The 13,627-nt window shown below is 37.2% G+C and overlaps 1 protein-coding gene across 2 annotated transcripts in view; it reads left to right on the forward strand.

Moving 5' to 3' along the window:
- Positions 1 to 13,627, forward strand: part of LOC124274089 (E3 ubiquitin-protein ligase RNF213-like) — a 59,437-nt gene that overhangs the window by 23,501 nt on the left and 22,309 nt on the right. The window contains exons 17-26 of one of the 2 annotated variants that reach the window (XR_006897853.1): positions 2,984 to 3,195; positions 3,451 to 3,586; positions 4,790 to 4,870; positions 5,234 to 5,429; positions 5,650 to 5,878; positions 6,025 to 6,099; positions 6,405 to 6,601; positions 7,097 to 7,184; positions 7,545 to 7,738; positions 8,465 to 11,109. Coding sequence is in view for 1 of the 2 variants with exons in the window: in XM_046709406.1 (XP_046565362.1) it covers positions 2,984 to 3,195; positions 3,451 to 3,586; positions 4,790 to 4,870; positions 5,234 to 5,429; positions 5,650 to 5,878; positions 6,025 to 6,099; positions 6,405 to 6,601; positions 7,097 to 7,184; positions 7,545 to 7,738; positions 8,465 to 8,663 (1,607 nt within the window). In the remaining variant the exon portion in view is untranslated. Of the gene's footprint in view, positions 1 to 2,983; positions 3,196 to 3,450; positions 3,587 to 4,789; positions 4,871 to 5,233; positions 5,430 to 5,649; positions 5,879 to 6,024; positions 6,100 to 6,404; positions 6,602 to 7,096; positions 7,185 to 7,544; positions 7,739 to 8,464; positions 11,110 to 13,627 lie in introns of those variants that run through there. The other variant, XM_046709406.1, reaches the window with a different exon arrangement.

The following is a 13,627-nucleotide window of genomic DNA, read 5'->3' on the forward strand; positions in this document are numbered from 1 at the left end:
AATAGATAAAGGTGGAGATCCCTGAACTTTCTTCGACTTAGAACATTCTGATGACGATGAATGTTTACGTTTCCTTACTAAGGAACGAGATTTGTCCATCAATAACAAATCTTCTTCCGACATTTCCTGACACAATAAGCATTGATCCGAAATTGAGCAAGGTAAGCCTTTATAACAGGAAGCACACAGAGTGGGGATCAACATCCGCCATGAATTTCTGACATTGCAGACATTTGCTCTGCGCCATACTTCAGACCCTAAATACATTGGAAATATATCGAATATAAATGCAAAACAGCAATGAGATTGAATATTAAGTGGAATGCGATTTGTAACCGACCTATATATGAAGAATTGAAGTCTTGATTTGGAATGAAATTTCACTCGATTCTCTGCACGTCATGCGTGTGGACCATACAGAAAAATTATTAAGGGTTCTAGGAGAACAATACAGTGACGTCAGGATCAAGGGAGATAACTCAGGGGTAGACAAGTATACCACTGGGAATAGCTATGACTTAGTGTTAATATTTCTTTTGATTTTCTGAAGCGTTGGCTCGTCACGCCGAAGACCCGGGTTCGATTCCCCACATGGGCACAATGTGTTAAGCCCATTTCTGGTGTCCCCCGCCGTGATATTGCTGGAATATTGCTAAAAGCGGCGTAAAACTAAACTCAGTCAGTCAGTCTTTTGATTTTCTGTATATATTCTGTGTATCCACAGGAATAATGCTACCATAATCCAGAGGGAATGTTTACGGTATAATTGAGTGAGTTAGTAAGGTTTCAAAGCACTTTCAGCAATATTCCTTCAACAGTACAGAGGAGGACCATTTAATGGTTTTTACACATTGTACATGTACACAAGTAGGCAGTCAAAGCATGACAAGCAAACTCTTTAACTAAATGGCTCTTCTGAAAGAGAACACTCACATTTCCCTTTATACGTATACTATTACCCTTTGAATACCCCATTTCAGTCCAAAAATCTCATATTTCATCTACTGCTTATGTATACATCACATGTATATTGACTTCACATGAAGAAGGACATAGTCACATAATTACCTACAGTTTTCGTTAACAGTCATTGTTATCCTTGACTTTCAGTGATCCATGCACATGATTTTTTTATCATCACATTTTGCCTTTAATATCCTATAGAATCGATTTCAGCAGATAACTGAAAGTGATTATTCTCTGACATGTGAAACATTAGGAGTCTTAATATGCCTGCTACATTTGTGATAAATGAAGTAGGGGTTTCTGTTTTCTGTGTGGAATATAAACCAGAAACAAAACAGATCACTGAATAATTGTATAACATCATTTCTTATCCTCACATGTGAAATATTTTGTTTTTATTGGTCAATGACACTCCAAAAACATGCAGACTGGATAAATTAATTAATTCGTGGAAAAAGACATTTGCTGATCTTTCCTTACATTGAAAAATCAGCATGTAATGTACATTTATATTGACTTATATGTAGTTTTCATCAGGAACTCACCTATCACTATGGTGACAACCACCTCGTGTCTCAATATCTGTTAGTTTTCAAAAGTCTGTGTCCCTTAGCAGTGTAGGAAAGATGTAGAAAATCTAGCCTGTCCACAGGACTGGCTGGTCAAATTTTTTACCAGTCCTGCCAAAATCTAGCCTGTCCTCCAAATATAAATAAAACACCATTTCAAGACTTAAAACTGGTTTGTGTTATTTTAAGCTATAATTTAATATGCACACACAGAGCTTGGACTGTTAAATCTGTCCTAGTGGAATCATCTGGTTACAACATGACAGAACTAGTCTTCAGACAAGTCATCAACATCTCCATCAAGATCTAAAAAGTCAGAGTCATAGTCTGAATCTGCATCCTTGCCAGTTGCACATTCAACATTGACTAAAATAAGAGTAAATTCGCTCAGTCATAGCAGCAGACCGACCGATGAGGGTCGAGCCATTTTGGTTTGAAATTGGGGGAAACAAGAAACACGTTTTCCTGTTCGTTGATTCTGTGACAACCGGCCAATCACGCACTTCCTTACTAAACTTGTTTCAAGAAGCTAAGGGAGAGAACTCTGTTCTAAAGCAAACATATCTCATTGATTTCGTTTGCGATAATTTTATCTGTTTGATTATTCTAGTATCTTTTGGCAGTTAATATTCAAAAAGGTTATAATATAATAATGATTATGTCATTGGTTTGCTAAAACTGACCCGACATGAGGACGGACCAGATTCTTTTTTAACCTGTCCTCCACAAAATTCACCCGTCTCGGACGTTGGGACGGGCTATCTTTCCTACACTGCCCTTAGGGAATACAACTTGTCAACCCTCTGCGGCCATCTAACCTTTGTCTGTTGGCCCACACAGAAGGTACTCTATTTCCCATGTGATAGGCCTACAACTGGCCTACAAATGACTACAACTACAATAAGGTGATTTAGACAGTGACAAGATTATAGGCGATGAGAACAATATCAATCCAGCTGATTTTTTTAAAGTGATCCTTAGCAAAGTGTGAGTAGTAGACTTTCAGCTGCATTTATGGACAGACCAAGAAGAGTCAAGCACTGAATATATTACAATTACAGCAAGACAATAAAGCAGCTTGGAAATTTGTTTATAAAATTACCGGTAAGCTATAAACGTTTAAAATCTTCCTGAAGCCTGTATCGTCAGAACTTTAGTATTATGTCAGTGAAGTATCAAATTTACAATCACTTACTTATGATATTGGTAGGATGTTCATCTTGATCTACTATGTTCACACATGAAGATGAACACTTTTTATGGATAGACAACTTCTTTGTTGCAGTAGATGCGACATTTCGATGTAGATCCAAACACTTCACATTTGCTTGATAATGGTGTTAGGATCTACACATCTACTGCAACAAAGAAGTTGTCTGTCCATAAAAAGTGTTCCTCTTCATCATACCAGATTCTAAATGCCACTTAAGGAAGTTATGTACACACAGGTTCCAACAAGCTGATGTCTGTTCTGTATGAAGTACCACCAGTAGACATGACCACTCCCCAGGAAGTTGACTGTCTCCACGAGTTCCCAGCTGTCTGGAGGTACCGGTCACGTATCACATTGGAGCATTTCCTGAGAGAGTTTCATCTGAAAGTAGAGAACATCAAGGGCAAGAATTCCAAGACTGAGGTGCTCAGTCTCTTCAGTCAAGAGGTATGGTGCTGATAACATAACATGGCTTGTTTTTATAGTCATAACCAATACATTTTGTCATAAATTAAACCTGCAGGTCTGTTGATTTGTTTCATCTTTTAGACATGACTCTCTATTAGTAGACAATTACAATGCCACTGGAATGGATTATTTAGACTTCTCTACTTAGGCTATTAATTTACAAGAAAATAAAGGGAACTGTAGCAAACTTTAAGAACAAAGACAAGGATGTCCACAGCATGATCTGTGTTTCAGCATCAACACCTGCAGGCATTGCACCACATCCCTAACATTCTCCATCTGCAACAACTTCTTATGGAGAAGTACAGGCATCGCCTTGATCTCTCTCAGGCCTGTGAAATGACCATCACAGACATTTTCTCAACTGAAGGTAGAGTACTTTACTGTGTGTCCAGTTTCATCATTTCATCTGCACCAGCAGTTAGCATGTGGGGAAGTTGATAGCAGAGGATTGTGATGTGGTTCCAAGACCATGTTCTATCATTTCAACTGTATCAGGTAGACCAGATATTTACTTATATTTCCTTCCTTCAAGGTTTTGGTAACAATGTTTAATCATGTATTCAGCAGGGTAGGTACGTACGTATGCCCAGATTCTTGTTAACGCGATATCTCATGCACCCATTATCTTCAAATTTGGTGACAGCCTACATTGTTGGATTACACAGACACCACTCAATTTGGGTGACCTTGACCTTATTTTCAAGTTCACTACGATACTTTGACCACTTTTCAATCTCTTGTTAACGAGATATCTCAGGCACAATTGTACCCAATGTCGTCAATGACCTTATCTTCAAGGTCACCATGACACTTTGACCACTTTTCAAACATGATATCTCATAAAACTTACTGTACCCAAAGTCTTCAATTATGTCAAGAGCCTACATTGGGTGATTATGCAGACACCAGTCATTAAACAGTTGTATTGTCTTTGGAAATTTAGACATAACTTACAGTCACCTGTTTGAATATAATACATGATTAAGATATTGAAAACTCGAAATTTTAGTCTCCGAGATGGAGAATATATTGCCATTTCTTACAAATCTGATGTCAGGAATTAACATATCGTGCAGGGTAGGGTAATAGGGAGTGGGGTACCCAGGTAGAGAATTTCGACCCATCCCAGCCTTAATACACACTGATACTGACAGTGGATATGTGCATCCGCTTCTATACATTCGAATCTACTATATGCCTGGAATATCTTTAGAGTTAAGAGAAGATTCTGAGGAGTAACCATGACTTAAAACTACATCACACAAAAGGTAATCTTCTGTGAGACCAAAAGATAAAAACTAGTAAATATGTTATATTTCATTCTTCTTTAGCAGCGGGGGACATTGCCATGTTAGTGGCAAACACTTGTTTGACAATAAGATCTCAGCACGTTTGGGGTGGGGTGGTGATGGGTCTTGTGACTGGATAAAATCTAGTGACCAGTACCCGGTAGTATTTATCAGGATATCAAAGTTATCTTTGGAGAAGGTGAGCTTCTCATCCTGTTGCATTCACAGTCTATCCTTTCCCCAAAGTTGAAATCAATATGCGATATATGATCTTATTGTAGATGAGGGTTTTAAGAAGGATGTAAATGAGCTGATGCCTGATTTGGTTGCTGCTTGGGAATGTGTCAAGGAGAGTCTGCATGGTGAGACAGCCATTTTACATTAACAATATACCATCAACATACATCAATTTTTAGATTAATTTTCTTCTGTGGTTAATTCATGCACTAAGGTATGCTTGTTATATCACCCCATATATAGTGCAGGACTGTAGTGACCCGCATGTCAATCCATCTGTGAAATTTAACAAATTTTGCATGAAATTGTACAGGTTGAGTTATTTCTCAGTCTTATTATCAAACTATTTGGTATTGTAATGTATAATGCAACGTTATTGGCTGATGAACCTAGATTAATTTAGTTGATTGTCTTTAACATGTATATTTGTGTATATGAATAATCAGATTTTTGGAAAGTGCATGACAGATATGTTACCTCTTTTTCAGGATGTTGGACAGTCCATGATGGTCTGATACACCTGCCTGATGCCTACAAGAACATGAGAATAGATGAGAACTCTCATCTGGCTGTCCTTCTGCCGTCCACTCAAGGGCCTGGCATCTGCTCCTACATGATGCTGGAGTTCCTCTTCAGGAAGCATAATGAATTCATGGAGAGTTACTGTGAAAAGATCAGTTCCAGGTAGCAGCTTCAGGTCTTAACGTTTCTTGTTTAGGAATGTTCATTAGAATTAATATCTCCTTGCAACAAAGCTGACAGGGAATATAGTTACTGGCCTCTGTGTGTCCATACCTGTGTTGTGGACAGCTGCTCACTGCGAATGGATGCCCCACTTTGCAGTTACATTGGTATCCAATCACCATCAGTGTATGATTTAATTTGGATGCTGATTGTATTGCAGCTATGAGCGCCTGCCTGAGGTCAGCATGAGGAAACTTCACAGCAACCACCTGGTCAGCTACCACCCTGACCGTGACCTGCTGCCCCTTGTTCTGGCCAACTGTAACTACTCCTTTGAGCTGGGGAAAGGTACCACCATTGAGTATGACTTTGAAGGATTTGAGTATCAGCTCAAAGAAGTCATACTACAGGCCAAGTCCAGAGTGGAGCAGAAGTCGCATGTCATACCAGTGAGTATGTGGTGATAATGAGATTTCTTGAATAGTATGTGATGTAGAAAGAGGATTAAAATGTAAATGTAATGATATTACATCAAGTCCTTGCTCCACATTTGACATCTTGATATGTAATTTTTATTTCTCATGTTTTCCTCCAGATTGACCAAATGGTATACAGGGCAGATTCAGGAAATGTAGCAGTGTTAAAGACACTTCAAGACAGAATTCCACAGGTGTGTATCAAGCATGAGTTATACCATTTTCAGCAAAGAAATATTAGCTGAAACTCAAATTTTCGTCCGTAAATGAACTTGGGAAGATTTAGTTGTATGCTATGAAGGGAACTTTCAACATTCCTCCAAGAACCTTCCTCTAACACATTTTTTTAATGGTATATATAGATAATTTGTAGTCTGCTGATGAAGGTTGAAACCTTCAACATCACAAGCGTGATAAGTTTATGGTATGAAATACCCTCAGACAGGTCTCTCACTGACCATTCAGTGGCAAGTGCACAAAATATGTTTTTAAATTTCAGGAGCCATTGTCTCGAGCAGTCAAGCTTCAAATTGTGTCTGAACTAAAATCCAGCCTGCCAGATGTCTGTGACTCCATCAACAACTTGGACATCACCACCAGTTTCCTCAAGACTTTGGGAGGAGAACCAGACAAGCCACTGCAGATTTTTATGACAGCTGTGCTCAAAATGAAACAGACAATAACTAGCCAGAAGGTGTGACAAACATCACTTATTATCCCACAGAATACTTTATGGTCAAAGATGATATGTCACAGATTGATTGAAACATGATGTATATTAGTGACATTAATGTAAGGGTACTTCTAAACCCTGCATCTTACAGGAAACTTCTAAATAATATCCACTGAAATGTAAACATTAAGAGAGGGAGATAAGTAAGAAGTCCCACGCAGTGCAGACCACTCGAAAACATTTTACAGTATAGAGGGTAATAGAGAACTGGTGCAGACAAATCAGGGATTAATGTTATAAGCAATGATTAAGTCTGTTACAATAAAATGACATAAAATCAACAAAGTTGTTTAACCTGACACCCTGATTGTGGTCCCCAGCTAGGTGACCTATTGTGACCCACATAGAGTCCTGGGGACCAGGGTTTCTTGAAAGTATGATATCAGAAATGTACTAGGCTTTTCTTTTATTTTCATATCTGTAATTTCACTGTATTGAAGTTTATGTGTGTATTTCAGGCGGCAGGTTTGTGAGTTCAGGCATGTTCAATCACTGTGGCTTTTACTGACATTCCAGAAGTCAGTGATACTTGCTGAACACCACCAGGTAACTCACATTTCCATCATGGCATGTAGAAGTCGTTAATGTGACGTTGGACGTACATACACTAAACTTGATACTATGTGATGTTTGCTACACTTGGGAATATAAATGATTCACAAAGATCATCTGTATGACACAATGAATTTGTTTTTTGCATGATAAAGGAATTCTGGGTTAAATGATTGAATCTTGTATCAGGACATGAAATTGAAGCTACACTGTGGCTTTGGATCAACATCAATTCAGCTTTTCTGAATTGAATTATTTATACCTATTTTTCAGACTGTATTTTTAGCACATGGATAGTATCTACCTAATCTGAACTTAAGGCTGTTAGTTATTTGTGATGTCATGTTTGTGCAGGATCCATTCAGCAATCTTGACAGTGAACACAAAGTAGATCTTTGTGAGGAAGAAAGAACAAATCTACTTGAGTTCTGTCAGAGGAAAAGTCCTGACAAGCTGGAGTTTCTCCTTCAAGAGATGTTCGACTGTCTCTTGCTGTGGGTGGCTGTACCTGCTGACAACTCTGATGGACCAAGTCCAAAGTCCATGAGGTATGTTAGTCACAATGCCATGAACTGAATGTCTTGTATGAAATTAACAGAAGATTCATTATCTCGAGTTTGCAAAAAGTCCCAGAAACTTATAAGACAGTCCTCATGTTATTATGGTACATTCAGAAACACTGCATTTTAAATTATTTTGTTATATTTCTTTTTCATGTTTGCAATATAAAACACTTAAGTTCCTACTTGAAAGGCAAAACGGATGTGGATGGTGGAAAGTCCAGCTAGCTGTTTTGGAGTCCATGGCATAAAGCTTTTCTCAGTCAAACATTGTTGTGTTGAACTTTGATGTTTCAAACTTGTGTAAAAGTAAAAGCTCTGTCCCTGCATGCTTCCTCTTCAGTCAACATGTTGCAGTTGTGTCGAACATCGGATAACTCAAAGTATTTATACTTAATATATTATACATAGGCAGTGTATGAAATAAGCCAAAATCCCAGTCAGACATCAGGGCTGGTAACTTGAAAATGTTACCAGCCCAAAATGGATTTAACCAGATCAGATACCAAGCAAGATATGGTGAATTTACTCAGATGTATGGAACATCTGGCTTGCTGTAAATCTAGACCGTGCGTCAGAAATCTAGCCCGTCTCGTGCGGTCGGACAGGCCTTATTTCATACACTGACAGTCCCTTCAGTTTCAACACAGTGTTTGACTGTATCTGGATTAATGACATTTGGCAGCTGATTGTTGACATGTAATTCTACTTCAGCCTGAAAGACTTGCTGCAAGGTCACCTGGACAGGTCACTGAACAGTGATGAAGGTCTAGGAATCAGATCAAGCAGCATTGATCAGACCCTGACAGAGGAAGACATTGACTCACTCCCACAAGGCATCAAGGGCATGCACATTCCTAACACATGGCTGTTGCTGCTGCAGGAGATCAGCCGACGCAGGAAGGAGATGTAGCTGATGCTGATCCCAGTGTCAATGGATAATGTATTGTACTTCAAGTCTAAATCTTTACAACCTCTCCTGTGCAGCATGTATTTCATAGCTGATGTCCATGGCGGGAATATGTGATGTTTTTACATACTTTTTAAAAGAATTATTTGTTGATATTTGTATGATAGTTGATGATTAGTTTTTGAAATCTTCTTTATCAATCGTGAACCTTTAAACAGACAAACAGTTATTGGTTTAATTTACATGATATAGGTTTTCAGCATATACTCTTTGTTGTTATGATTGATGTTTTATTGGACTACCTGTTGACCACTGAAATCTTAACAGCTCTAAATGGGATACGTAACCCAGAGAGGCAGAACTTTTGAGTAACAACTTGTTAACCTAATTTAGAGAATATAGGCATTTGTTGTGTTGTGGCTTTGTAAATAGTGGTTTGATAAATGCACAGGGACTGTAAATCTATGCATGCATTGACTTGTACTCAGCATTATCACTGAAGGGGTACCTGGTAGGTTCAGTGTCAACACATTGACTTGTACTCAGCATTATCACTGAAGGGGTACCTGGTAGGTTCAGTGTCAACACATTGACCAACAAGCATCAATAGGTCTGTTTATGTTTACAATGTCAGTAAGAGTTGAAGAACATGGTTATTGCTATGTAATACTGATGGAGACTTTAATGAAACTAGAAACATGGACAACAACAATTAAAATCACAAAAAGAGCAAGATTAAAGGTAATGGAAACTACTACCCTAAACACATGTCTGAATGCAACCAAGTCCATGCACCACAAGTGACAGTCAATGTGGGCATCAATGGTTAATTCCAGATGTAACTGAACTGCACTCTTCGAACTTGAAAATGTGACATTTTATCTGGTTCCCCAATTGTGATACTGAGTACATATAATAGTATTTTCAGACTTATTTCTATGATTGGCTGTGTACATGGATTTGAAACTCATTTACATGATATTTCATGCAGAGATTATTTTTGATTTGACATAGTGTACTTTCATTGAATTTGAAACATGTTTTATGATATTTAGAAAATTATATATTTTGCTAGTTTTTACTGTTATGCTTTTGTATAATTTTCTCTTAAGGTTATATATATATTACATATTAACTATTTTGCTATTTTATTTCCTGTTATGCTTCACTCATGTTTCTTTCAAGGTTGCAGAAAGGTGCATCACTTTTTTCTGCTTTGATTAGTGTTTGGTCAACAGTGTTTCATTTGCTTTCAATAATGTTTTTGTTTGGTGTTACAGTTTATCAGTAACAACATAGGAGTTTGTAATTGTTGCTTATGTTTTTAATACTGTAACCTCCCATTGTAACTAGCCCTCAGCTTACTGAAATTAACTTATTAATCAATGCACCAAAAAGACCATCAGCAATATTCTCATTTACAGCTGTTCTTCAAGATACGTTTTAGGAGTGGTGCCTGATTATTTATTCTTGATACAATTTTGTTGTTGAGTGATGTGTTGAAACATCAGTGTGTGTTATTAGTATTGGTCCCATGTTTGTTGAGGTCATATCCCCTGTACGTGACTTCAGCTCAGTACAATGGAAAGCTGTTGCATTTCAAATTTGAGGTAAAAGAAAATTTGAAGAAAGTACAAAAAGTTTGTTTTGTTATTCATTTTCAGCATTTGTTTAAGCCCATAAGCCTGGGGAAGCTATAAGAAAATTTATTATTAATACTGGTAATTTGCCGTTGTGTTGGGTCACACTGAGAGTATCGGGTGAACTTGGAGTCTCTTAATGATGGGTTTAGTTTTAAAAACACTTCTGATATTTGTATTAAGCAATATTTCATCATTTATATTTCACTACTGTGTTATGAAAGTTCCAATTTTAGGTCGTACTGATTGTTGGCATTTTTTCCAAACTGTATGTATAGTGATGTGTGCCGATCATATGGATGTACCTGTATGTTATCATCTGTAGGTAGGTGGTATGTACAGGCTTACCTTAGTGTAGAACCATTATGATCTTCATATCAGTATGGTGATGTATAATGTTTAACTGTTTCCATTCCATCTACACAGTTAGGGACTATATAGTTTGTTTACCTGTACATTTGTTATAGAGAGGTCTTAATACAATGTAGAAACAACATGTAGAAATAACATGTTTGTAAAAATTATGAAGGATTCCTTATGAAAGAAATATCCAAATCATCTTCATCCTTGGGCAATGTTACAAACACTCCTGGTTATCATCAGTGTCCACATTGTACTTATGTCTAAAAGGCATCCATTGTCATGTAGTCACACACTGTAAATAGTAGTCAGTATCTGTGCTACAGTTATATACACCAGTTATCACAATGTCACACACTGTAAATAGTAGTCGGTATCTGTGCTACAGTTATATACATCAGTTATCACAATGTCACACACTGTAAATAGTAGTCAGTATCTGTGCTACAGTTATGCATATCACTTGTTACACTCTGTCAATAGTAGTCAGTATCTGGGCTACAATAATATACACAAGTTGTCACAATGTCACACACTCTAAATAGTAGTCAGTATCCGGGCTACAGTTATGTACATCAGTAGTCACAATGTCACACTGTAAGAAATGTACCCACACATTGTAAATAGTAGTCAGTATCTGGGCTACAGTTATATACATCAGTAGTCACAATGTCACACACCGTAAGAAATGTACCCACACATTGTAAATAGTAGTCAGTATCTGGGCTACAGTTATATACATCAGTAGTCACAATGTCACACTGTAAGAAATGTACCCACACATTGTAAATAGTAGTCAGTATCTGGGCTACAGTACATCAGTAGTCACAATGTCACACACCGCAAGAAATGTACCCACACAGTAGTAGTCAGTATCTGGGCTACAGTTATGTACATCAGTAGTCACAATGTCACACACTCTAAATAGTAGTCAGTATCCGGGCTACAGTTATGTACATCAGTAGTCACAATGTCACACTGTAAGAAATGTACCCACACATTGTAAATAGTAGTCAGTATCTGGGCTACAGTTATATACATCAGTAGTCACAATGTCACACACCGTAAGAAATGTACCCACACATTGTAAATAGTAGTCAGTATCTGGGCTACAGTTATATACATCAGTAGTCACAATGTCACACTGTAAGAAATGTACCCACACATTGTAAATAGTAGTCAGTATCTGGGCTACAGTTATATACATCAGTAGTCACAATGTCACACACTGTAAGAAATGTACCCACACATTGTAAATAGTAGTCAGTATCTGGGCTACAGTTATGTACATCAGTAGTCACAATGTCACACTGTAAGAAATGTACCCACACATTGTAAATAGTAGTCAGTATCTGGGCTACAGTTATATACATCAGTAGTCACAATGTCACAAACTTTAAGAAATGTACCCACATATTGTAAATAGTAGTCAGTATCTGGGCTACAGTTATATACATCAGTAGTCACAATGTCACGATGTAAGAAATGTACCCACACATTGTAAATAGTAGTCAATATCTGGGCTACAGTTATATACATCAGTAGTCACAATGTCATGATGTAAGAAATGTACCCACACATTGTAGATAGTAGTCAGTATCTGGGCTACAGTTATGTACATCAGTAGTCACAATGTCACACATTGTAAATAGTAGTCAGTATCTGGGCTACAGTTATATACATCAGTAGTCACAATGTCACACATCGTAAGAAATGTACCCACACATTGTAAATAGTAGTCAGTATCTGGGCTACAGTTATATACATCAGTAGTCACAATGTCACACACTGTAAGAAATGTACCCACATATTGTAAATAGTAGTCAGTATCTGGGCTACAGTTATATACATCAGTAGTCACAATGTCACGATGTAAGAAATGTACCCACACATTGTAAATAGTAGTCAGTATCTGGGCTACAGTTATATACATCAGTAGTCACAATGTCACGATGTAAGAAATGTACCCACACATTGTAGATAGTAGTCAGTATCTGGGCTACAGTTATGTACATCAGTAGTCACAATGTCACACTCTGTAAATAGTAGTCAGTATCTGGGCTACAGTTATATACATCAGTAGTCACAATGTCACACACTGTAAGAAATGTACCCACATATTGTAAATAGTAGTCAGTATCTGGGCTACAGTTATATACATCAGTAGTCACAATGTCACACACTGTAAGAAATGTACCCACATATTGTAAATAGTAGTCAGTATCTGGGCTACAGTTATATACATCAGTAGTCACAATGTCACAAACTGTAAGAAATGTACCCACACATTGTAAATAGTGCTGGTGGTCAATGTCTACAGCCTGTTTCTTTTTTAATAAACACAAACACTTTCAATATAACTGGACCATCCACTTGTGTGTTTTGCTTTTGCAGAAATTTGCTCATTCAATAGGTTATGAATTTAGGTGTTAATAGTCATAAATCATATTTAGAAACTGTTGAACATTTTCATTTGAGCTCTAGGACATAGTGCCACCTTTTAAACTTTTATACATGTATGTTTTACTTACAGAACTGATTTAAAAGACCATATAGTATGCATGTGACAACTGTAATAGTGAAAACGATCATAAACATATCCTTGTGTCTTTAAGTGTTTAAGCTTCTCTGTAAATATCAGTCATCAAGTTATCTTTGGTCTGTATGGTATATACTCAAACCTGTCAATTTCCACTGCAACTGGAGATCTACTGGCTACTTGTATATGCAGTTTAAACTGTGTTGTTATATATTGGATCTAATCACATCTCTTCACTTAAAGTGAATTTAATAGAGCCATGCTTTAAGTCACATATTACCTGCTGTCTAAAGTTTGTTATCATTGCCATACAGTCAATCATAACAGGTAGTTCGAAGAATAGTCACTATGTTGATCAATGAGAGAGTTGTTTTTGTGTGAAAATTGTTTGGGGTTATATTATTTGGACATGGTTTAATTTCCTCAGC

The sequence above is a fragment of the Haliotis rubra genome, unplaced genomic scaffold, assembly GCF_003918875.1.
Source record: "Haliotis rubra isolate DU_JTF1 unplaced genomic scaffold, ASM391887v1 Scf1875, whole genome shotgun sequence".
Classification (NCBI taxonomy): Eukaryota; Metazoa; Mollusca; class Gastropoda; order Lepetellida; family Haliotidae; genus Haliotis; species Haliotis rubra.